Source organism: Rhinatrema bivittatum, chromosome 3 (assembly GCF_901001135.1).
Source record: "Rhinatrema bivittatum chromosome 3, aRhiBiv1.1, whole genome shotgun sequence".
In the NCBI taxonomy this organism is placed as follows: Eukaryota; Metazoa; Chordata; class Amphibia; order Gymnophiona; family Rhinatrematidae; genus Rhinatrema; species Rhinatrema bivittatum.
The window spans coordinates 93207910-93234751 of record NC_042617.1 but is presented as its reverse complement, the minus strand read 5'-3'; the positions used below and the strand labels follow the sequence as shown (position 1 = coordinate 93234751).

The 26842-nt window shown below is 41.7% G+C and overlaps 1 protein-coding gene across 7 annotated transcripts in view; it reads right to left on the bottom strand.

The window, feature by feature from the left end:
- Positions 1 to 1284: 1284 nt before the first annotated feature.
- Positions 1285 to 26842, bottom strand: part of LOC115086957 (DNA helicase MCM8-like) — a 200697-nt gene continuing 175139 nt past the window's right edge. For 6 of the 7 annotated variants that reach the window (XM_029593488.1, XM_029593489.1, XM_029593491.1 and 3 more), the window contains 3 exons: positions 25253 to 25321; positions 9690 to 9781; positions 1285 to 1625 (listed from right to left, as the gene is read on the bottom strand). In XM_029593488.1, the coding sequence (XP_029449348.1) occupies positions 1541 to 1625; positions 9690 to 9781; positions 25253 to 25321 (246 nt within the window). In that variant the 3' untranslated portion in view covers positions 1285 to 1540. Of the gene's footprint in view, positions 1626 to 8655; positions 8812 to 9689; positions 9782 to 25252; positions 25322 to 26842 lie in introns of all 7 variants that reach the window. The other variant, XR_003855373.1, reaches the window with a different exon arrangement.

Sequence of the window (26842 nt, the reverse complement as noted above, 5' to 3'; positions counted from 1 at the left end):
TAATTAATTTTGACCAGTGATACCCCCTTCTTTTAATGTGTGTTTACAGTGTATGAGGGTTCTGGAATACGTGGGTTCTTAAGGGCTTTTTTTTTTTTTTTTGTTCCATTAAACCATGTCTTTCTATATGTTCTGTGATTTCGATATTTAGAACACTTTCCACTATTTTTCCTGGCACTGAAGTCAAGCTAACTGGTCTGTAGTTTCCCAGATCGCCCCTGGAGCCCTTTTTAAATATTGGGGTTACATTAGCCACCCTCCAGCCTTCAGGTACAATGGATGATTTTAATGATAGGTTACAAATTTTTACTAACAGATCTGAAATTTCATTTTTGAGTTCCTTTAGAACCCTGGGGTGTATACCATCCGGTCCAGGTGATTTACTACTCTTCAGTTTGTCAATCAGGCCTACCACATCTTCTAGGTTCACCGTGAAAGCCTCCTCATTGACATCAAGGTAATAGTCCCATCAATTATGGGGGGGTTTTCCTGCACGGAAAGTTTTATTTTCAAGTTAACTATTCCATCATCAAACTTCCTCAATTCATTCTGCAACATTCTGCTTGTGATTTAACTACTCTGAACAATTTTGTGTCGTCTGCAAATTTGAATATCTCACTCGTCGTATTTCTTTCCAGATCAGAAAGCAGTCCCAGGCTGACAACTTGAACCTCTAGTTATACCATATGAAAGAATCATGAATAAAATTTGGAATCAGCAGTCCTGGGGGGGGGGGGGGGTGTCCATTTTTTCATAACTGACAGATCTTCAGAGATATTATTTACAATGGATACTAACAGCTCCTTTAGCCAAACATCAAACTCGACAAAAAGGACTTACAACTAAAGTTTCTTCATATGGCTTCAACGCATGAGATCTGCTGAACCAGTGCTGGGGAAATGAGTTGCTCTCCATGGAAGATGAATGCGCTTTAGATGGTGTTCTGGTCATTTTCTCCACATCAAGATCTATTTCAAATGTATTAAAAGCAGCCTGATACGCCACTAACATGTGCATCTCAAGATAAACTGTTACACAATTGTTGAAGATCCTATTGATCTCTCTTTCTGTCTCTCCCGATGCAGGACTTACAGTGCTGTGATTATTATTCACTGATTACATTGTTTTAACTTGTGCAAGACCAACCTGCCTGACAACTGAATTAGAACAAATATCAAGACAATCTTTGTCTTATAGATGATTCTGAACACATCTTCTCCCTACTGGATTTAAAACAGCAATGCCACTGAAGTGCTGCAGTTTAGTAAACAAGAGAGTTTAAGAGCAAGGTCATTAAAATACTTTATTGTAACAAATACAAAAATACACTATATTTGTAATGTATCTACAATGTGTGATTAAAACTTCCATTTCCAAACAGCAGTTCAATCATGACAACATGGTTGCCTTCCAACAACTGCACTGCGATTGTGCAAATAGGTGGGGCCTTCCTTTTCCAACTGTCTACAAGTCAGTTCTGGGTACAGAGCTGCAGAGCTCAACGATTGCACCTTACGTGAAAATGCTTTCTTCAGTACATTTATTTTTTTAAAACCTTCACAGTTTTTTGTCCATAATGATAATAACTGTATCCAGACGCTGCTGTTGTGAAAGCTGTTACGCACCTGTAGTGATAAAGAAATTTGTTTTAATCATGTAAAACAAGTGCATTTTTTTTTTGTTATTGTACATACATAGAATTAATATATATAACGCGCTTAGGAGACTGTGGTAACTGTCTTTCTGCAGCAGAGGACTGGAAAGTTCATTTGCATACTTTTCTCACCAAAGAACACTACAAACCCATCTAGGTTTGAGCTTTCACAGCCCCTGCATTCTTCCTAGCAGCAGAGGACCAGAAGGCTCACTGCATACTTCTCCCAGCAGCCCCAGCAGAGGACTCTAGGCTTCAGATCCCACAGCCCAGCTTGCACATCCCCCACTTCTTTCTAGCGGCAAAGGATTGGAAGGCAAGTGCCAAACCTCCACTTCCTATAAATTTTCAACAACATATTTATTTGATATAATGGTGAATAAGTTCAAAACAAGGGTCAGTAAGGCCAGGGCCGGCGGAAGCACTAGGCGAACTAGGCGATCGCCTAGGGCGCTGAGCATTAGGGGGCGCCGAGCCGCTGATGGCCAATGGCCGCCGGTGGACGTCATCCCAATGGCGGCTGAGCGGTGAACTACTGCTATGCTGTGTGCCGGATACACACAGCAAGAAGATCGGCAGGACCGTGGTACAGTCGCGTCTAAACATGCTGGTGCTCCTCCTCCTTCCTGCCCGCGCGGCTCCGGCAACATTTTTCTTCCGGGGCCGCGCGGGCAGGAAGGAGGAGGAGGAGCATCAGCCAATGCAGGAACTTCTCCTCCTTCCTGCCCGCGCGGCCCCGGAAGAAAAATGTTGCCGGAGCCACGCGGGCAGGAAAGAGGAGAAGCATCAGCCACGTGCAGAAGAGGATCAGCGCGGCTCGAGAAGACCGGGGCTGCTGCAGAGCCCATCCTGCAGTGGCCCATGAAGAGGAGGCCCAGAGGTGAGAGAGAGACTGAGGGTTTGTACAGTGTGCATGTGTGCGTGTATGAGATGAGTTGAGAGACTGTGTGTGTGGGAGTGAAGACCTGAATGTTTGCAGAGACAGCATGGGAGAGCCTCTGTGTGTGAGAGAGAGACAGCATGTGATAGTGAGAGCCTGTGCTTGAGCAAGACAGCATGTAGGAGTGAGAGAGAGCCTGTGTGTGTGTGTGTGTGTGTGTGTGTGTGTGTGTGTGTGTGAGTCAGCATGTGACAGTGAGAGCCTGTGTGTAGGAATGATTGTATGAGAGAGAGCATGTGACAGTGAGAGCCTGTGCTTGAGCAGGACAGCATGTGGGAGTGAGAGAGAGCCTGTGTGTGTGAGTCAGCATGTGACAGTGAGAGCCTGTGTGTAGGAATGATTGTATGAGAGAGAGCATGTGACAGTGAGAACCTGTGCTTGAGCAAGACAGCATGTGGGAGTGAGAGTTAGACAGCATGTGCAAGAGAGAGACTGTGTATAAATGATTGTATGAGGGACAGCATGTGAGAATGAATGCCTGTGTATGTGAGAGAGAGAAAGCATGTGAGAATGAGAACCTGACTTTGTGTTTGAGGGAAGCAGACAGATGGAGAGAAAAGAAATATGTTATAAAAGGAATTGGCAAAAAAATAAGAAAGGGAAAGTGGAAAAAAAAAAGCCTGTGACCAACCGATTAGAAAACTAAGATCAGACAGCAAATGTAAAAAGAAATAAATTACTTTTTACTGATTGGCACATGTAATCTTTGGGAATGTGCAAGAGTAGCACTTTCTCTATGCGGATCTCACAATGTACGAGATCAGCATAGAGGAACTGGAAGCCCATGGGGCCTGCACAGAGGAGGCAGCAGAATGTGCTTCAGTGCCAACAGCAGCAATCAGCACCTCCACAATAGCCATACAGCAGCAGTGACAGTGGCAGCAGAAGAATGAGAGAGGCTCTGAGGTTGCTGGCAAAAGAAAGAGAGGGGGTCTCTGCCTTTAGTGTGTGCATGTGTATGAATGGGAGTCTGCCTGGCGGTGTATGTGTGTGAATGCATGGGTGCCTGCCTGAGGGTGTGTCTGTGAATGAGAATGTATGGGTGTCTTCCTGGGGTTTGTATGTGTGAGAATAGGTGCCTGCCTGTTTGTGGTGTATGTGTGTGTGTGAGAATAAATTGGTGCCTGCCTGGGGGTCTGTGTGTGTGAGAATGAATGTGTGCATGCCTGGGGGATGGGGAGGGAGTGGTGTGAAAATGAATGGGAGCCTGCCTGGGGTTCAGTGTGAGAATGACTAGGAGCTTGCCTGTGTGTGTGTGTGTGTGTGTGTGTGTCTGTGTGAGAACGAGTGGGAGCTTGCCTGGGAGTGTGTGTTTGTGTGTATGTGAGGGAGCCAGTGAGAGTGAGAGCATGAGTGTGCATGAGAAAATCCAGGGGAGTAAGAGTTTGTGTGGGGGTGTGGAGGGGGAGAGAGTGCCTTAGAGCCTGAGTGTGTCAGTGTCTGTGAGAGCGAGAGGTTATGGTTGGGTATAAGAGCATGAATGTGTATGTATGTGACAGTGTATGTGTGAGAGAGAATGGACATGTGAGTATGTGTGAGAGAGAGAGGATAACCTCCTAATCCTCGACAATATCAGGGTGACTGGAAATAAAGAGCTCCCATGTATGGACAGCAGGGGCTTTTTAAAATCCTTATTAGTTTTAATTATTGTGTGTTATTTGATATATGTACTGTTTTGAAATATTTTATTGGTGTTTGGGAAATTGTAAAAAATGTATATGATTTTAATTAATAGAAATTCTATTTATCAGTAGTTTTAAAATATTTTATTAGTATGGTTTTACTATTATAACTGATGCTTTGTTTCTTGATTTTATTTGTTTTATGAGGAATGGTTGTTCTGTTTTTCCATTGCTAATACACAGAGTCTGGCTTCTTGGGGTTTCCATTTCAGTTTTTTCTAATTTGTGCTCCTTTATTTTGTATTCTGTATTTGGTGAGGGTCTGTCTCTGCTCTGTGTGTGTGACCATGATGAGAGATTCTGCTATCATATAGTGTCTGTATAGAGATCTATAGCAATTGGGTTTGTTTTGTTTCCTCAGTAGGTGGTGTATTGGTATTCTAGGACCCAGTGTAATATTTACCCTTGCTTATTCACAGGTAGGGTTATTGTTGTTTGAGTCCTTGGTGTTATTACTGTTATGTTATGATGGGATTGCAGTATAGATTTTGGGTGTCTCTTTTGCGGTGCTTTGTGTTAGTTCACAATGTGTCTGGCAGTGGAAGGTGTTTGTGCTGCTGTTACTGTTAGGTGACACCAGAATTTGAAAATATCTTTTAGTATGATGAACTGTAAGGGAAACATCCAAGCTCCATTGTTTGGGGGAATTTCAGTGGATGCACAGAGATACAGAACTGGAGGTGCAGGATTTGTATTGACATTCTGTCCCTTCCTATATATTCCAGACTTCACTCTCATAATCCATATAGAATTAGTTGAATGAGGCTATCAAATAATTTTATAGTAGTTTTACTAGAAGTGTGAAACTGGCCAGCTTTTTAAAATAATGCAGAGGACCCTTTGGACTTTTTTTAACAACACTTTTTTTTATAATCAATTTTAAAGCAGGATCCATGCTATAGAGGTGGGTGTGATGAAGAAATGTCATTTTGGCTCCCCCCCACCCAAAACAAATTCTTCTGTCTAGAGATGCCACTGATTTTCTGTGGCACACAAATGCATTGGCCCCTGGGCGCCGGAGACCCTTGGTGCGCCACTGGGTGCGAGCCATATGGGGCCGCAAGTGGTGGCAAAGAGGAGTGGAGATTTGGCGGGCCGCAAGCAGTGCCCAATCTGCTCGCGACCCAGAAAACCCCAGTCAGCGGGCGTGATTGAGAATGAGGTAGGAGTCGGGGCCGAGACCGGGGGGGGGGGGGGGGGGGGGGGGCGCAAGGAAGAAGGCTCGCCTAGGGTACCAAATCCCCTTGCACCGGCCCTGAGTAAGGCACATAACTAGGTAGTTATAAGTAGATTAAGTAGTTTGATAAGTAGTTGCTAGAGGATCACTGACAAATATAAAATAAACCAATCGAATAAAAGTACTAGACATTTTAAATTGGTAGCAACTGAACAAAATTAAGTTACAGACAGTAGCACAGCAGTGAGAGGGAGGCTGTGCATCTTTTGCACCGAGTGCCAAGTGCATGCTTATCTACCAGTCGGTGAAAAACTGCATGTGTGCACTCGGTGCAAAGAGCTCTTAACCCTCAGAGAACGAGTCCAATATCTGGAGGTTAGAGGAGCAGGGGCTCAAGCTGCTGGTGGGGCAGGCTGTGCTATAGCTGGGGCTGGAGGGGAAGAATAAGCTGCTGGGGCTGGATGGCTGTGCTGGGACTATTAAGGAGGGGGGCGGGGAGCAATAACTAGGAGCCTCTGTGAAATTTCCATGAGTAGATGTGCTGCAGCTGGGCCTGGGAGGGGGGTAGCCTAGGCTGGAGGTGGGGGGAGTGGGAGGGCAATTCATAGGGACTAACGGGGAATAGCCACAGGCGTCAGCTAGTGTATTTAGATACACTTAAGAGTGGATTTTCGAAGGAGTTACACAAATAAAAGTAGCGTATATATATAGTAGCAATTTCAAAAACTCATTTTTGCACATAAAACCTTTTGAAAATTCAGCCCTGTGAAGTGAATTTTCAAAGGAGTTATGCACGTAAAAGTAGCAATTATCAATAGCTGTTTTATGTGCGTAAATCCTTTTGAAAATCACCTCAGAGTTCAGTCAGATGTCGTCTCCCCACCTGGATGCTAGTAAGAAAAAAAAAAAAAAGAAAAAGAAAAAAATTTGCAGGGACTGTCCAAAAGTTTAGAAAATAAACAAACCAAAAAAAGAGTTGCACTTCTTGGCTGTTGAGCAATGCACCTTCTTAATGGTCTGTGACATCCAACTGCTAATCGTTCTACTCTAGTGAAAAAGAAGAGACACGCATATTCTGCTATTGAGCATCAAAATGGAGTGCAATTTTCATGCATGCAGACCTGCAAATCTGTTTGCTATTTTTAAAGAGACAGAGTTGGAGGGGAAAACTGATGTCCAGTCATGAAGACTCTTAACTGGCTAAATGCTCATTATCCTCTGGCAGCTCCCCCCTAACCTCCAGTTAAGACAGTATTTTAAGAATCTCCATCTCAATATCCTAATGTCGAAAGACTGAAGGAAGTAACCTCAGAAAAGAAATGAAGGTGGTCAAAAATGTGTAAAAGGAAATAACCAACTTGGGCTGGAAGGAGGTTCGCCTTAGAAATCTTATTTTTGAAGAATACAATTCAGATAATTTAATTACCTCAGATAAGACTGAACACTAAAGCTTATGTCTTATGACAAACTACTTTTATGGTGTTAGTAGACCTTTGCAATGTCATTTCAAAAGCCATAGCCTCCATAGCAGTGAGCTCCATCACCAAATTGACCTTGCCAAGTTCAAGATACTTGGCCAAAAACAAAGAAGATAATGTATATAACAGAAAAAATTCTGTATGAGCATATTTTCTCAAGAAATCAGGGTGCATAAATTCCATCGTTTGCCGGGACAAGTTTGAGCTAGAAAAAGTGAGAATACACAAAACATTTGCATTATGAATACTTCTACCTGTCCATTAAATCCATGGGCTACAGTTATTTTGTGAAAGGATATCAGTAGGTTTTGTTTTTGTTTTTTTTTTTTTTAACTAAACTTGTAAACTTTTCCCTGTCCAAAGGCTCCCTTCCAAAGAACTTGAAAAGGGCCTCTGTTTGCCCTGAACTGAAAAAGCCTTCTATGGACCCTGTTAACATGACTAATTACGGACCTATTTCTTCTCTACCTTGCCAGTCCAAGGTCTTTGAAAGTGTAGTACTGAAACAGCTAAACAATTACATTGATGATCCTGGTCTATTAGATCAGTATCAGATTGGATTTAGGAAGTTGTACAGTAGGGAAACCTTATTCTCAACCCTCAATGTCATTAGGCATGTATTTGACAGTGGGATTAATTACATTTTAATTACTTGGATATATTGGCTGCATTTGATAACTTGATACATCAAATCATGTTAAGCTGGCTGAAATATGTCGGAATCACAAATATAGTATTTGATTGGTTTTCATCATATCTTTCCAATCACCAACAAGTATGGATCGATTCAGAGGTATCTTTGTAGCACAGTATATTGACAGGGGTCCCACAAAGCTCTGCCTTATTGGCAGTCTTATTTAGTAAATAAATAAATAAATGTATGACCCCCCCCACCCCTGTTGTGTAAAGTTCTTACTGGGCTTGGTGTGGAAAACCACATCTATGCCATCGACATACAATTTTTCATCCCAAAAACCTTGTCCTGAATACATGTTAGACCTTGTTTCCATCTATCTAACAGTAATTAATGGCTTTATCATATTTAACTAGTGTTAAATGTGAACAAGAAAGAGGTAATGATACTTAGTTGCTCATCATCTACTTATGCCCCGTTTGTTTCTCTATGTGATGGTCATTCCATTCCTAATGCAAGTGAAGTAAATCATTTAGGAGTATCTCTTTATGTACGCAAGTAAAATCTAAAGTTAAGATGATATTTCTCAAACTACGCATGTTCCGTTACTTAAAGCCATACTTGACCAGCAATGACTTGCACACCGTGCTCCAAGCACTGTTTGGACCACTTTGGGCTACTATAATTCAATCTACATGGGGAACCCAGTGAATATATTAAGGGCACTACAGATTCCACAAACTTCTGCTGCATACCTGTCTTCAGGAATATATTACACTTATACTGCAGTCACTTCACTGGCTCCAAGTCTTGTAGAGAATTAAACACAAGACTGCAATGATAATTCACAAACTTTCAATCATCTCCCTATGGATCTCTGGATTTACAATCCACCCCATACCCTACGGTCAGCACATGGTGGCCTTCTTGAAATCCCCTGTCTGCAGTTGGCCCAGCTGGCAGGAATTAGTGAGAAGGCATTCAAAGTGGTTGGTCCTGTTCTCTGGAATGCTTTACCAGAGAATGTACATCTGCAACGTTATAGCAAAACTTTCCGTAAACAACTGAAAGCCTCTCTGTTCAGACATACTTTTCAAATAGATGATTAGTATTTTTCTTTGGTTTTCCAACCATTTCTCATCTATCAAGGATTTATACATTATTTAAGATGCGTCTGGCTCATTTTTATTTGTTGATGTCATCGCTGTCAACTTGACGGTTTATTGTGTGTTTTTATGTGCTCCACCTTGAACAAAGGATAAAGTGGGTTGTAAAACTTTTAAAATAAATAAATAAAATGGGGGGGGGTGCAGGGGAGAATTATTTTTGCAGTACAGTTTACAGCCAGGGAGGCAACTACTCTCCATATTTATATTTTAAAATGTTTAGCATCATGTTTCTCAAAATGTGATAACTAAAACTTAAATCTTAGCTGAAACTTCCAGCAAGTTTTTGTTAGAAACATCTAATGAATCCATTAACTGGCTGGAGAAATAGTTCCTTTTAAAAACCTTGTAATTTGGGGGAAATCCTTTTAGATTCCATATGCTACAAAGTAAAGAATTTAGATGTTATTTGCACACATTCTAAAGCTCAGCCTTTGTTAAAAGAGAAAAACGGTAAATTATGTAACTACACAAATCTCTGCTAAATTTCATGAGGCCAATATTCAAAACAGCATTTAGACAGTTAAGTACCTCATATACCCGGCTAAGTTGGGGCGGATCAGGGAGGAATCAAGTTGGCAGGATAAGTTAATTGGCTAAGTCGATATTCAGAGTTAGCTAGCTGAATTATCCAGCCAATATTAGTCGGGCCCATAGGGCTGTCCTAAAGTTAGTTGGTTTAACTTTATCTGGCTAAATTTAAGATAGCCGAGTATACTGAGCAGTGTGGCTGTATAGCTCAATATACAGTACTAGTTAGCTGAATAAATTTATATGGCTAACTAGCTAGCCACGCAGCGGCTGAATATGGAAAGCATTCAATTCGGAAAAAGGCAGAAGTTTCACTTTCTAGGAATTAATCTTTAACTAGAAGCCTCGTCTGTTTAATGACACTTACTGGCCTTTAGACAGGCACATTATCCAAGAATGATAAACCAGGTCAGGGAGCTGAACTTACCATAATATCCGGAGATAAACATCATCCACATAATTGAAAACCGGAGCTGCTAATGAAGCAGCCACCAAGATAAGTTGAACCACTGTGTTCATCTGGTAAGAAATAAAGAAGACAGCCAGTGAAACTTCATTACATGATAGCCAATTTTAATCCTTATAATATATAAAATAGGTTTCAAGTAATCAGTTTGAGGAAGAATAAACAGATTAGAGAAAATGACGTTCCAATAATTTTTTTCAAAGTAAGTTTATTGTGCAATAAAGTCATCACATGCAGTCAGTCATTTTCAGAGTGCAAGACAAGGATTTCCAAACCTGATCTGGTGAGGCCATATCTCATTGGATTTTCAGGATATGCACAATAAATTCACATGAGATTAATTTCTATATATTGGATATCCAATGTATGCAAAATTCTTAAGCATATTCATTATGGATACCCTGAAAAGTCAACTTGCTATGGGGTCACCAGTGCAAGTTTGGGAAGACTGGTATAAGGGCTTCCGACTAATCCTAGTGATCACACAGTGCACACTGACTCGCAACGCCATGAGATAGCGTGCTGGTACTGACCAGGCTAAAACTCCTCAGAAACCAACTGTATTTATGCCAGCAGATTGGAGGTGGCAAAGTATAAAGTGATAAGGAAAAACAAGCTGCAGAAAAAGGAAGCACAACCAAAACCACTGCAGGCCACAGGTGCCATAGATTACAACGAAGAGGACATCTCACTAAAATCTAACTGGGTTGATGCTGGCAGGCTGGTGGCAGTATGGTAGTACTGTCTAGCAAGTGCACGGAATCTAGGTAACAAGGCATTCAGGCAACAGCATCACTAGTTTTGGAGGCTGTTTAGATTATTACAAAGCTTAGTGGCAAAACATAAGAGAAAGGATGGGGGAGAGGCAAGTGTTGGATTAAGTGTGAACCAAAGAAGAAGGCAACAAAAATGATTTGGAAATGGAGTAATATATCACAAGCAGTCCAGCTTCCACAGTTTGCAGCTGGGATATATCTTTCACAATACAGACCAGAATAACTCGGCAGACTGAATGGGCCAAGCAGTCTTTATCTGACATCATCTACTAGGTTACTAAGAGCAGAATGGATAAAGCCAATTTTAACAACTATCTGGGAAAGGTATTTGCTCTAGGCTATGTATAGTCACTGCAGTTTCAGAATAGTAGATTACCTGAATTTAGTAACAGAAAGAAAACAAGAGAAAAGAGCTATTTGCATGTCAATTGTATTTATTTTAATTTTCAGTGTTTATATGGCATCTTATCCAGGGTGCTTCACAACATTATGGAATCAAGAACAGTACAAAGAAAAGAGTGAGGATGGAAATTTAGCAAGACAGACATACGTTTTCAGTTTAGATTTAAGAGTAGAGAAGAGGTGTCCTAAATATTTGAAGGGAGTATGAAGGAATGACCTTATTATTTATCCTTAACCTGTGTAGGACCAGGCTAGATAACTAGTCTTCCTTAAATTCCTTCAGAGGGAGAGAGCTCTGTGAGCGGGAACTGGATGGATAGGAAGAGTTTTGGGGGCATGATCCAGCTGGGGAGGTTAAGAGGCAGAGCCCAGCTGGAATCAGGAGGCCCCTGCAACTCCAGAAGAAAGCAGCTCCTGAATACATTGCTGATATAACTGAAGTTGTGAGCACTACTGCTGAAGGTAAGCATTCTACTGTGATTGTAGGTTGTGAGAAGTGTAAATAAAGTTATAATTTGATGAGGAAAAGATGGAGTCAGCGTGATTTCTGCCTCCAGCCTAAGAAAATTGCTTGGTCATCCCACAGGGAAACTAATCCAAAGAAAGAGAGAGTGAGTATTGAGAAGGTCTGAAAATGAGAATCAGTCTGTGTTGCATAGGGTAGAAATAAGAGTTCTCAGTTTGTGAAAGAAAAGATGAGAGGGGAAAGCAGAGTTGCTTATCTGTAACAGATGTTCTCAGAGGCCAGCAGGATGTTAGCCCTCACACATGGGTGACATCATCAGATGGAGCCCTGATGCAGAAAACTTTCTAGAACTTTGACTAGGCACACTGAGCATGCCCAGTATGTCCTATACCACATGTCCATGTGGGGTCCCTCTCTAATCTTGTAATATAGAAGACAATGTCCTATGTGAATTGGTAACTGATTAAAAGCCATAAAACAGAGTAAGACCGAATGATCATTTCATTTAATGTAGAAAAATAAACAGTGGCATGCGCCAAGGATCTGTACTGGAACTGGTGCCTTTTTATTTCTTTTAAATGATCTGGAAAAGGTAGAGATATGTTAGATTATTAGATTTGCAAATAGCACAAAATTGTTCAAAATAGTCAAATCACAAGCCAATTGAGAGGAATTGCAAGAGGATCTTGCAAGACTGGGGGACTGAGCATCTAAGTGGCAGATTCATTTTAATTTGAATAGGGAAGAATAATCCAAACTATAGGTACATGATGCTGGGTTCCATATTAGGCATCACTACCTAGGGAAAGGATCTTGGTGGTATGGTGGACAAATACTTTGAAATCCAAAGCTCAGCGTGCAGTGGCAATCAAAAATAGAATGCTAAGTATTGTAAGAAAGGAATGGAAAATAAAATGAAAGATATCATTATGCCTCTGTATTGATACATGGTGTGACTGCACCTTGAATATTATATGCAATTCTGGTCATCCTAGCTCAAAAAAGATATAGCAGAACTTGAAAAGGGTGACCAAAATAATAAAGGAGATGGAATGCTCCTCTATATGGAAAGACTTAAAGAGGTTAGGGCTCTTCAGCCTGGAGAAGAGATGGCTAAGTGGAGATTTGATAGAGGTCAATAAAATCATAAGCAGGGTGAAACGGGTAAACAAGGAACAGTTATTTACCCTAATAGTACTAGGACTAGGGGATACTCTATGAAGCTAATGGGTAGTACTAGTAAAAGGTTTTCACTCAGTGTACAAATTACATTGAGGAATTTGTTGACAGTATATGGTGAAAGCAGTTAGCATAATTAGATTTAAAAAGGGGTTGGATATGTTTCTGGAGGAAAAGTCCATAAACCACTATTAGCCATGCAGATTTGGGAAAGTCACTATTTATCCCTAGTTATGAGCAAGTAGGACTGGACAGCGGTATTCAAAAAAAGCTTGTAAATAAATAAATAAATACTTGTGACCTGGAATGGCCACTGTTGGAGACAGGACGCTGTCTTGATCCTGACCCCTCCAAAAAAATTGCATTCGCACCATGCATTATTGTTCTTAATGTGTGTGTTAACGCGTTATCACATGTGCTCACGCCATAATGCATTTTGATGAATGACCCTATTAGAACACTACAGATAAAAAGCACTTTCAAAATTCAACCAGTAAAGGGCAACATCTCACTTGTGGGCATGAGAAGAATGTTGGATGAGTGACTGACTTGTGAAATGTGGACAACTGGGAAGCATCAGGTACTTGAACTTAAAAGAAGGGCATGGCCTGAAAGAGGTTTTCATCAGCTTGGTAAAACCCACTACTGTTCCATAATACAGCAGTCTTTAATAGGAGATTTATGATGCTCAAGACCCTCATATTAATGTGTCAGAACTGGGCAAATATCATTTTGCTTTCTAGAAATGCTTTCAAAAAAGTACCAATTTAAGATAAGTGGACTGACAGTGTTCAATTTTAAGCCATTACTCCCAGAGATGTAGACAGAATTTCATCAGCCTTCAGGTGTCTCTCACAACAAAAGGTCAAGCTTTTCCACTTGAAGCTTCATCTCCTGGTGACTCCTTGGGAGTAGCTGACAGCACCTGAAGATTACCTCAACCATAACAAACCCAGCCCCTCAGCAATAAGACTGCAAGTGAAGAGGCTTGAGAATGGGGGCAGAATAGGGTGCATTGGTACCTAGAAATCAATTTTAGTGATGTTTCTAACTTAGTGCGATTTCTGATGCCATCTTGATTAGGTGAAGGAACTACCAACAACAACAAGGAGCAAAGAACAAAGTCTAATGGTAAGAAACTGTTGGAAGCATTCTGGAGCACGAGAGAAGCCATTTAGCACAAGTGAACACACTCCAATCTGATTATTACACATGCTTAGTTTTGGAGAATTCAATTAGGCAAGAAAAGCTGCTTTTTCCACCTTCTCCAGTAGCATGCTATTGTGAAAACAGTAAACAGAAACCAAATCACTACATTTCAGCAGTAAGGTTTCCTGTACTTCCAAATGGAGGAAAGCAGAGGGAAGAAGAAAATTTATGATGCCTCATCAGAAAAGTAGGGACAAGCACTGCTTGAGTCTGAGAATCTTGATCACGTCCAGTTTCAAATTCCAGTGTATTGGAGCAGGAAAAAAAAAATTCAATTCGAGACTAAGATCAACAGACATGGTTTGTAGTTAGTTCACCATTAATTGCAAAGCTGTCGGTAGCCTGCAATCTAACTCTGGCACTGCTTCAAAGTAGTAAAAAGAAAACCTGGTGATATAAGCCCTCCTAATTACAGTGACCAGCCAAATGCATGTAGATAGGTTTTCTTAACAATCCATCTTATCTGTGTTACACAAATGTACATCTTAATGCAGATGCTTGTTTCCTGCTTAAAAAAACACTGAAAAGCAATTATGTAATATTTAAAAATAAGGACTAAAATACTCCACCCAGTTTTCAACATGTGAATTATTACTTCTGTAATATTTTATAAGCAGGAAAGGTATGACGTACTAAAGCTCAAAGAGTCAGATGTACTAAGCTTCTCCCGTCCCCCCCTCCCAGCACAAAACGTGAACAGCCCTTTTAATACAGGGACAATCCTGAAACAGAAATAGAAAAAACAAAGCTTCCACTGATAACTGCAATATCAGTTTCCTTTTCAGAGTATTGAAAAATCAAAAAGATTTGACAGTCCAGCATCAAATCAATGTTCTTGTACTACATGGAACTGAGCATCAGTGAGCTAGTATGAGATTAATGCTAAAAGCAAAACACCGTCGCTTATTATTTCATTGCCCACTAAATCATCTCTACACATATACTTACAGACCATGGTGTATGCACTGCTGTAACTAATATTAGAACTCTAGGAAACTATCATCTACGAAAGCAAGGGGATTTTTGGGAGGAGTTCATGCCAGTAAGGAGAAATTACTATTTTTTTTTTTTATTAGGTAAAAAGGAAATTAATGAGGACAGGTTAATCCACACCAGTGGGTTATGCACCCCCACCAGCAGATGGAGACGGAACAAAGCTGATGTCACATTATATATACCCCTATATCAGCATTAGCCCGCCAGTATTCTTTGAAAAGCCAACTGCGTACAACTAAAGAATACATGATCATAACTGAATGATTGTCTTAATGGTTAACAGGAAAACATTGAGGTCAGACAAGGACTCTAATGTTATTAATCTGGGGACTGGATCTGACACTTACCAGTATTCCTCAGAAAAGCAGCACTCTGGAGGACAATAGCACCACCATTCGGCAGGCAAGGGCGGGAAGATGGATTAACCTGTCCTCATTAAAGAAAAGGAAATTATCAGGTAAGCAGTAATTTCTCCTTTCTTAGCATTCAGACAGGTTAATCCACACTGGTGGGATGTACTAAAGCTACTCCTGAACAGGGTGGGAGTCTGCCCACAGTCCAAACAACAACATACACATGAAGGCTGTGTCCTCCCGAGCTTGCACATCACATCCAGGCAATAATGCCTAGAAGTTGTGTAAGAAAAAACAAGTCGCAGCTCGGCAAATCTCGACAGGAGACCACCATCTTATCTTCACCCCATGACACTGCCTGAGCCCTAGTGGAATGAGCGCTAACCTGACTAGGCTGCTCAACATCCACATATGCGGCTGTGATAACCTTCTTAATCCAGTGGACTATTGTAGCCTGCGACGCCGGTTCACCTTGTTTACTCCCACTGTGGAGTATAAACAGCTGGTCCGTCTTCCGGAGAGTTTTGGATACCTCCCATACCTTAAGACATGCTGCTTGACACCCAAGGTCCATAACAGGCAATATTCCTCCACCTCTTTCTCTCTGTCCAGAGTTTGCAGGGATTGATTGATTCTTGTGAAAATCTGAGACCACCTTTGGCCAAAAAGATGGAACAATTCGCATCTGAACCGCTCCTGAAGACACTCGCAGAGACAGTTCCCAGCAAGACAGAGCCTGCAGTTTGGAAACTCTATGCGCAGAACATTGTCCTATAGTAAGTAACTTCAGGAAGAGGCTATGCAGTGATCGAAAGGTGGGACCTGCTAGAATTCCAGAACCAGATTAAGACTCCACATGGGCACTGGCAACCACAAGGGGCACGAAGATGCTTCATCCCTTTCAAGGCCATGCCACAACCGGATGGGCCAACAAGGGCTCACCATTCACGTGACCTTGGAAACAGGCCAGAGCCACCAGTTGTACCTTCAAGGAATTAAGAGCCAGGTCCTTAATTAACCCATTCTGCAAAAAACCAAACTGAGCGGGATTTTAACCAAATGATAATGAACCCCTCGTTCCTCACACCAAGCCAAACACATTCGCAAAATGTGAACAAAGGCTAAGGAAGTGAATAACTTTTGCGCTCGAAGAAAGGCGGAAAAAAACACCCATGCTTCCACAACCGAGCCTTCTCAAGGACCACATTGTAAGACAAAAATCAAGCTGGATCTTCAAGAAGAGTAGGCCCCTGCCATAGAAGATCCCTGTGGACCAGTAATCCGAGAGGATATGCCACCAAAAGCCTTTGCAGATCTGTATACCACAGCCTCCTTGGTCAATCTGGCACCACCAGAAGTACCAACCCCATGTCTTCCCAAATCTCCGAAACATTCTGCCCAACATGGGTTATGGGGAAAAGGCATATAGAAGCTTGCCTTCTGGCCACTCCTGCATGAGGGCAGACTGAAGAAACAAGGAGCCTTCGCATTGTGATGCCGCCAGCAGGTCTAGCTGCACCGTTCCCTTTCTCCTGGATCCAGAAACTGTCTGCTTAGAAAGTTGGCTCTTACATTGTCTTTTGCTGCAATGTGCGAGGCTGAGATCTCCTGAAGATGTATTTCTGTCCATTCCATGATTTGGGGTATTTCCTATGATACTTACTGGCTCTTGGTCCTTCCCTGTCGATGTAAGTCACTGTTGTCGCATTGTCTGACATTATGTGGACTGCTTGATCCTGCAAGCGTTCGACTAATAGTAAGCATGATAACCAAAATGGCACGGATTTACAGCCGATGGATGCTCCAAAAGGTACTCCTCTGTAACCCTGCACTTTCAACTCTTGACAGTAAGCCTTCCAACCCTAGAGGTTCATATCTGTTGTGTGCAGTAGCCAGTCTGGTGTTAGTATATGATGTGCTTGCAACCACCACTGCAGTCGGATGCAAATCTCCACTGGTAACTGAAATCATATCAAGAAGTTCTGAAACTGGTCTCCAATACATAAGCAGTGTGTGCTGAATAGGATGCAATGCGCCCTTGCCTATGGAACCACCACTCGGATTGCCGCCATCAACCCACGCACCTGTAGATAAACTCCACCACCAGGCATATCATTTGTCATTAGTCGCACCTGCGCCATGAGTTCTGAATGCGGACTCCCGACAGGGACACCTGTCTTGTTTCATGTTGAAAAAAAAAACAAAAACTGGCTGGTGCAACAAAAAATAGTTGCTATTATTTAAATTACAATGATCTTGACATCAATACTTTATATCGGAGAGGAAAAGACCTCAGCACTGGTACCGCGACTAAGCTTGTGCTGTCAGATGTTATTGAAACCAGTAATTGCAATCATGGGTTATAAAAACCTCTTTTTTTTATTGTTAATTCAAAAAAATTTTTTTGTATTTTCAATTTTATTGAAAGATTTCTCTTGTGTGGTTTCTATGTTTTCTATTTGTGTATGGCTATGAGTCTTTTCTCTTGTGAGTCATAGCTCGAAAACAAAACCAGATTTATACTTTTAAATATAAGCAACGGAATCACCCGATAGAAAACTGGTTGTCACACTTATCTTGTTTGGATGATTGCCTAACAGAATTTTTCACCAAAGCTTCGGAAAACCTTCTTTTTTATAATGCTTATTCAGCGCTCTATCAGCTGCTGTGCAAGACGCCGATGTTATCAACGTTTCGCCAATGCTGCGTCAGGGCAATATAATTCTGAAACTTTAATTCTTCAAATAAATTCCAATGTAACATAATATTTACAATGTTGAATTCATACTAACATTTACTTACTTAAGGTTCTCACGACATGTCACTTCTAAAAGTTCTATCAGACTGTTACAACTCTGACAAAGGCTTGGCCATTTAAATTTTTTTCAACCACTCGTTTCGTGTCACATCATCACGTATCAACGTGTTCACGTGTTGTCTACCATTACTTATTTCTGACAAACTCTTGACATTTTAAGTTAAAGTAAACTATTCCACCCAACCTAGTTCCTGCAGCAAGGAGATCACCTTGCATGGGGCCTGAAAATTCTCCTTCATAGCTCTTGATCCGGATTAGCCAATCTTCGAAGTACGGGTGGATCAGAATGCCATCCTTTCTAAACACTCCTGCTGCCAGCACCCTAACTTTAGAGAAAGTTCTGGGCACGGTGTCCAATCTGAAAGGTAGTGCTCAAAAAGTAACAAGATAGCAAAACGCAGAAAACCATTGCTGTTCCGGCTGGATGGGAATATGTAGATACTCCTTTGACAATCTAGAGTCCTAAGAAAATTCTCCCACCTGTACTGCCAATATCAGTGAGTGTAAGGTTTTCATGAGGGAACGAGTCACTTACAAAAACCAGTTGACTCCTTTGAGATCCAGGATGGGGCGAAGGAATCCCTTCTTCTCAGGTACAATGAAACAACTGGAATATCGGCCTAATTTATTTTGAAACATGGGCATTGGGATCACAGCCCACAAGCTGAGGAGCCCTGGCAACGTACACTCCACTGTTTGTCTCTTCTGCAGAAAGCTGCAGGGAGACACTATGAAAACGTCCCAAGGAACTCTGAGAAACTCCAGAGCATAGCCATCTCTTATCACCTCCAGAGCTCACTGGTCTGACAGGATCTCGATTCACCTCCAATAAAAAGGTGAGACATGCGCCACCCTACCTCCTGTACCCGTCAGTGGGTTGGAACATCCTCATTGAGGGGGTCGGGGAACGGCACACCACCCTTCGAGCCTGCGCCCATCTGGGGTGCCTGGGACGAAGGTTGAGCCCTAAGAAAAGTCGCTCCTCTGAGGGTCAAAAACGTTTGAAAACCCCCAGCACGACGTATCGTGCCATACGAGTGTGTGGCGCTTGCTTTTAATCCTCTGGTAACAGAGGAATCTGGGATTCAGCCTACTTATTGGCCAATTTTTTTTCCTCACTCCCAAACCAGAGTGATCCTTAAAAGGCCATTTCGTAAGAGTACGTTTTGGATTGTCTCAGCACCAGATGTTTTGGATTGTCTCAGCACCAGATGTTCAACTCTGCTTAGCTTCCAAGATCAAACGAGATAGGGCTCATCCACGGTGGTGAGGCCGTAGGGCACTGCCCTGAATTCAAACCAGACTCATCGACTTCCTGAGAGAGAGCAAGCAAGAATGATCCACCAGGGAGCAGCAAGAGGCCATCTGCCTTCAGGCCTGCTTAAGGATAGCCTCAATTCTCCTATCCTGCACCTTCTTCTTATAGTCACCCACCTGGTGATGGCACACACCAGCGCATCCACTTTCAGAAAGTGCAACTTCTCTCTCGCTCGCTCTCTGCTGGATCCAGGGAGTACTGTGCTCGATCACCTGTAAAAATAGCATCTGAGGCGCCCCATTTAAGATCAATCAATTCTTGAATATCATCCATAATGTTTCATATAAGGAATTTAAATGGAATTCTTGTTTGGCTTCAGCACCCAGTATCCCCAGCATCTTCAGTGCCTGGGCGATCTGAGCCGGCAACTAATTTCTAGGAAGAGTTTATTTATTTGCTTTTATAAACAGACATTCATTGGGGTACATCACATTGGTTTACATATTAGCGTGTAGAAATAGTAGGATGAACGTGTCTTGCTATTTTTACATGGAACGGAGGCACATCAACAGTTAATACAATTACATTTTAGCAGTGGTGAACATTGAAAGAGAATTGATACAAACAGCATTGAAAGAGAATTGATTCAAACAACATTGTGCTATATGGTTCCAACCCCGGAGGAATTTCCCATCCTCCGGGGAGTAAGAGCCACTTTCACCATCCGTGCCACCAGGGTCCCTATCAGCATGACACGCAGCAGGAGTAGACACACTCCAATGCTTACCTGCGGCACCAGATGTGTGGGGATTTGCAGAATGCGATCCTGAACTCTTAGGCCTACCAATTCGGCGAGTGAGCAAAAGCCTGCCAGCGGGGCCTAGCCAAATGGCTGCTCAACCCGCCAAGGTGTTTTACAGCAGACCTGTGCATAGAAGAGTATGTAAATGCTGCTGCAGCCCATACCAAAACCAGGGGGTGCCAGTCCTGCTCCCACTGAGCAGTTTTACTTTGCTGACGATCCAGTTAGGGGAGCCCCAAAACCAAGCGACACCTCTGACAAGTCCTCCCCTCTGGACTCATTCCTGCATCATGCTGGGAAGGGTGGGCTCAGCAAAAAACAACTGGAGAAAACGCTCCCTGAGCCTCCAAGTAGTGCTGATAAAAAAGTTGGGGGAGGGAAGGCAGGGAAGGGACACTATTTATTTATTACACTAATCAAGCAGAACACGCCCAATACATCTAACCATGTGCGCTTAGCTGTGCGCCCGTCCAAGCAAGCGTGGACAAGGCATCCAAAAACCAGGCCTGTCCAATAAGCGTCCAAAAATTGTAAGTGAACAACACGTGGTCCAGGTAGGCGCCAAACTGAGCGCCCACACCTAGGCGCACATCCAGGTGCACAAATGCAAGCCAACGTCAAACAGTGTTTTGCGGCAGACTTGTGCACAAAAAAAAGCGCATGAATGCTGCTGCAGCCTACCATGTGGTGCCTAGGCAAATGCCTGAGAGCGGGGCCTAGCCAAAAAGGATGCTCAACCCACCAAGCTGCCATGACTCCCCCAGCTCTCTCGGCGGGAATGGACGTTGGATCGAAGGGCTGAAGCTCAGAGTCCAGAAGGGGAATAGAGGCCCTCACTTCTCCTTGCTTTTTTTTTTTTTTCACTTCTTTCCTGAACTCAGCCTATTCCAGCTGAGTATAGAGTCGGTCTCCAGCTGCAGGAGAGAGGGAAAAGGCCTTCACTGCTGCACTCGGCTTCCTGCACCCGTTGTTTTTTTTTTTAAACAGCTAAGTACATGTCGGAAAACAAACTACCGAACCAAGGCATTCATCTGAGCGAGGGCCCTGCAGATGACATCTCAGGAAAACTCGAATAAGGGAGGGACCATAGGTTTCACCACAGAAAAGCAGGACAAATCAATTTACTTCTTCATTTTCTATATATATATTTTTTAAGTAATCCACAGTAGGCAGATGCACATCTACCATGTGCTAGAAACGGAGAATTCTGGCAGGCTGATGCCGGTGCAGGGATATATATATATCATGATGTCAGCTTTGCTCCGTCTCCATCTGCTGGTAGAGGTGCTTAACCCACTGGTGTGGATTAACCTGTCTGAATGCTAAGAAATAAGGGTTTGAAATAATGTGGATGAAGGACCAATTTGGGAGTAAATATTCATCACAAAACGTGACTCAAAAGAGGGAAGCATTCAGGAAGTACTGCTGCCAGATTACTCAAGGTCACTGAGAATTCTGCAAGAGCACATTTTAGAGAAGTAGTGACAGAGGTCTATATACAGAAGCATTTAGCCGAATAACTCAGAAGTTATCTGACTAAATGAATATTTGTGACAAACCAAATATATCTAGAGTACACCACAAAAAATCAGCGATACTCAGTAATTAGACATAAATCAAGGAGAAAAATCTCTGTCGCTGACTGAATAATGTGCTTTCAATGGAAGTTTTAAATATGTCTTTTTTCCATTTTCTTGGAGTTTTTCATGCACCTACACTGTGTAGAACAAAAAGGTTTACTAACTAAATATATGTTAATTCAACAAAAAAATTTTTATGGAGTGGGAGGGAGGTTTCATATACTGTGTAGGTGTCCCCGCACCAATACTTCATTGGTATATAATCATCAACCAACCTCCTCCTCCGTGTGTGATTTTTTCGAAATTGAATAATTTTTAGTGAAAGTCCCAAAGGAACTGCAGACTCTTCCGTGGCTATGTGATCATGAAAAAATATTTTTTTATGCGAAATAAACGCTTTACAAGCTGTGAGGCTTTAAGGTGGGTTTTAAGGAGGGTCCTTAGCCAACTTCCCGATTGTGTTGGCAGATTGTATCAAACCTTAGTGATGATCCCGACACGAACCGTCCATGTTTCAGATGTAGTCTTTCCTCAGGGGAATATGCTGACAATGTCCAACCAACCTTATGGGGTCTCAACCTCTCCGTGCAATAATTCTTCTGATCTGTTTACTCGGATTCACCACCTCGTGTAGATTTGCTCTGTCCAGAGCCTCGTGTAGATTTGCTCTGTCCAGAGCCTCCGGAAGCTCTTCTGGAGGCTCTGGACAGAGCAAATCTACACGAGGTGGTGAATCTGAGTAAACAGATCAGAAGAATTATTGCACGGAGAGGTTGAGACCCCATAAGGTTGGTAGGACATTGTCAGCACATTCCCCTGAGGAAAGACTACGTCTGAAACATGGACGGTTCGTGTCTGTATCAAACCTTAGTAATGATCCCATCTGCCAACACAATCGGGAAGTTGGCTAAGGACCCTCCTTAAAACCCACCTTAAAGCCTCACAGCTTGTAAAGCGTTTATTTCGCATAAAAAAATCTTTTTTCATGATCACATAGCCACGGAAGAGTCTGCAGTTCCTTTGGGACTTTCACTAAAAATTATTCAATTTCGAAAAAATCACACACGGAGGAGGAGGTTGGTTGATGATTATATACCAATGAAGTATTGGTGCGGGGACACCTACACAGTATATGAAACCTCCCTCCCACTCCATAAAAATTTTTTTGTTGAATTAACATATATTTAGTTAGTAAACCTTTTTGTTCTACACAGTGTAGGTGCATGAAAAACTCCAAGAAAATGGAAAAAAGACATATTTAAAACTTCCATTGAAAGCACATTATTCAGTCAGTGACAGAGATTTTTCTCCTTGATTTATGTCTAAATGAATATTTGACAAACCAATAAATATCCAACAATACACCAAAACAGCGAACTGCTATTAATCAAACAACAATCAAGAGCAAAAGCTCTGTCGCTGGACAATTGAATAAATTTTTTAAAAAATGTAATATTGTTTTTCTAGTGTTTTTGATTGAAATAAATACCTACACTATCCAATGGAAAAAATTTTTTTTGTGTTTATGTGATTTATAAAAATATATAATGGAGTCAGAGAAAGGTTTCATACTAGTGTAGGTGCCCTGCACCTCTGTAAGGTGAACATATAATCATCAACCTTCCTCCTCCTCCTCGATAGATTTATAATATAATTTTTTTAAAAAGAATTTTTTATGTGTCTGCTTGTGTTATCCCTGAAAACACCTACAGGATTCTTCCGTGGCAATCTAATTTTTTAAATGCAATGCTGCAAACTAGTTACTCAGTACTACTCAACGAGAATGCTAATAAAGGGTGTAAAAACAGACTTCCCCGTTTTTGGTTGGTGTGTCCATGTTCCTCTATGTTATCCCAACATGTTTCAGACGAAAGTGCCTTTCCTCAGGGGGTTCGATGTTTCCAAAACCAACTTCACGGAATCTGCAACCCTCTTCTCAACGATTTTTCCTGAGTGATCTTCCTCTCTGGATCGCCCGGAAGAATGACCTGTCAGGAGAACAGGCACTTTCGTCTGAAACATGTTGGGATAACATAGAGGAACATGGACACACCAACCAAAAACGGGGAAGTCTGTTTTTACACCCTTTATTAGCATTCTCGTTGAGTAGTACTGAGTAACTAGTTTGCAGCATTGCGTTTAAAAAATTAGATTGCCACGGAAGAATCCTGTAGGTGTTTTCAGGGATAACACAAGCAGACACATAAAAAATTCTTTTTAAAAAAATTATATTATAAATCTATCGAGGAGGAGGAGGAAGGTTGATGATTATATGTTCACCTTACAGAGGTGCAGGGCACCTATAAATGAATATTTGGCCATTTATCTGGCTAAATATTACCAGATATCTTATTATGCAGCTAAAATGTAACCGGATAATTTAGAAGTGTTCTGCAGGCATTTCAGGGACAGGTTACATTAGCTGAATAATTTATCTGCTAACTCTGATAGTCTTATTCTAAGTCTGGTCTTGCCAAAGAGTAGTTCTAAAGTTAGCTGGATAAAGTTATCTAGCTAGCTTTAAGATAGCTGGCTAGATTCAATAGTGCAGCTGAACCACTGAATATACCTCCAAAGTTAGCCGGATAAGTTCATCTGGCTAGCTTTGCTATCTGGACAGAGACTGAATGTGGACCTCATAATGTTCAATTAGTTCACTTCACTTAAACATGAATTTGTGAGTCATTGTTAAATTTTGTACAAAGTCCCAAAATGCTTACTGCAGCCACTTAATGGGTAGAAGGGTGTAGCAAGGCCTGGCACTGCATAAAAACTTCCAAAGGAGAGAAAAAACAAAACAAAAAAACCCAAAAAACTATGTGGTCAATTCACTCCTAGTGGTTTTGGCTTCCAGGAAGGCAACTAGTAGGTGAAGATCAGATTTTCCTGAAACTTGCTAAGAAACTGGCCGTTTGTTTTAAAACCATGAGTTTTTTTTTACACCCCCTATGAGTTCCTACTGAGCCAGGGTGAGTGTTTTGGGGAGTATGCAAATAAGACAGTGTGGAGTTAGAAGTGTGGGCAGAAGTTTTTGGTTTCTTGTCTTTGTTGACATCATAGCTCAAGCATGCTCAGTGCAATTTCCCCACCTTTTTCTATAAAGTAATGGTTCGACCCAGTCAGTCTGGTTTGTGGTACATCCACAATCAATATACATGAGAGAGATATGCATATAAAATTCTCATATGCATACTGATTGTGGATATTCTGGAAAGCAGATTAGCTGGCTGTATCCCTAGACTGGGCTGAGAACCACTGTTATAGGGGTCAGACATCACCCAAGCAGCTCTGCAAGGGATAAGGTTCATGAACAGGAAAATGAAACAGATAATACTTTCTGCCAAGCATAGCAGAGGGGGCCCAAAATGCTTTATTACATTCTTATCAGTGCCCAGTCCATCATTATTTGGAATCCCATGCTGCCTCTGCTTCAGCATTGAATAGAAAAGATTTTTATTCACCAACCAGCCCAAACAGTTGTTTGCCTCAGCATCCTTACTGACTTCAAAATGGGTGAATTGACCCAAATGCCATTACTCAGTTACAGCTATGCAGAAATACAGGGAGATAAAAATCTTATACAGAGTAATAAAGTCAGTCATAAGGGATTAAAATGCTTGTCCTAGGACCTTTATTAGCTGGTAGCACAATGTTATTATACATTACAACAACGTATGACCCTTACCTTGCTGATAAATGTTGGTTTTAACTGGGCAGTTGCATAACAGGGGTTAAAATATTTACTGAGCGTTCTCTGTGGACAAAAGAACAAAAAGGTTTTGGCCAACACTAAGACAGGAGCAATGGATGACTTTTTCCAAACTTCAACCTGGCTGCTTTTGGGTTTGTTCTCTCTTTGAGCCTTACTATTTCATATCTTCTCTCTCAGTTATCTGTTATGATTTGTCTCGTTTGTGCAATAAGGGCCTGATTTTTAAAAGCATTTACTTGAGTAAAACTGGGCTTTATTCGAGTAAATGCACTTTACTCGAGTAAGTGGGTTTTTGAAAATTGCTACAATATATGCCATTGAATTGTCCATAGGATTTACTCACATAAATGTACTTTACGTGAGTAAATAGCGTTTGAAAATTGCTACAATAGTAGTTACATTTATGCGCATAACTCCTTTTGAAAATTACCCCCTAAAGGTACAAGTTTTATTCTGATCATTTCCCCCATTCTCTGAATGAATTTATTAGCTTTCATGCTTTACATGCATCCGTGAGATGCTGTGGGGTTCTGGCACGGCTGCGCCACTCCAGAGAATATCAGCGGTGGAGGTGGCTACGTCACAATGATCTCATCAGAAATAAAATATAAAATCAGATTCACAAATGGTGGCAGAGGTGGGGGGGGGGGGGGGGGGGGAAACCTTTCATGTCAATTGAGCTAAACTACCTCCAAAATTGCTTGTCCTGCATTGTAACATGTCTTGTGGAAAGTGACAAAACTTTCCATTTAGAACAAAGAATTCAGGTTAGATTTAGTATTCTCGCAGTAATCAAAGGGGGGTGGGGGCTCATTCTATGTGCACGTTTTACTTTGCAGCCTTTGCTAAAATTTTCAAAAGGAAAGGCATGCATAGACCTTTACTCTGAGAATCTGACAGGGGTACAGAGTTCTTGCGGTCGCTCGCACCCGTTTTTGTACAGTAGAATTTTTCTTGAAAAGTCTGCATATAGATTTGCAAAATCTAATCTATGCGTGCATTCTTCCTCTCCCCAAGCTAAATGTGCCCCCTAGAATGCCTCTGTAACATTGAGGGCATGCAACTTTCAGATACACTATATCCGATTTAAGTAGGTAAAGCACTTTCAAAATGACCCTCCACATATACTAATGTGAAATAGGGGGAGGAAGCTCTTGAAAGAGAACATAATTTGCTTATGATGGAAAAACCAAAATGTTCTCTCTCACTATGCACAGCGTTAGCAGTGTTTATGAAAGGGTGGATGAAACATTAAATTCCCTTTTCTTTGCTTTTGTTACATGAAAATGCTTAAATTAGTACAACTTGTGCTAATCCAAACATCTGCGTTGAGTATTTCCATGCACAGCTATTTTTTCCTTTGAGCGTATTGTAAAGCGAGGGGCGAGCAAACAGTTTGAAGCCATGGCCTCTCTTTCATTCATGCAATCGGTTGGGGCCCTGCGAAGATGGGTTAATATCTATGTTTACACACACATACACATATACCTAAAACTGACACAGACACCTATACCCCACATCCAGACTGGCTTGGAGCGAAAAAGCCCCCCCAGACAGAGATCC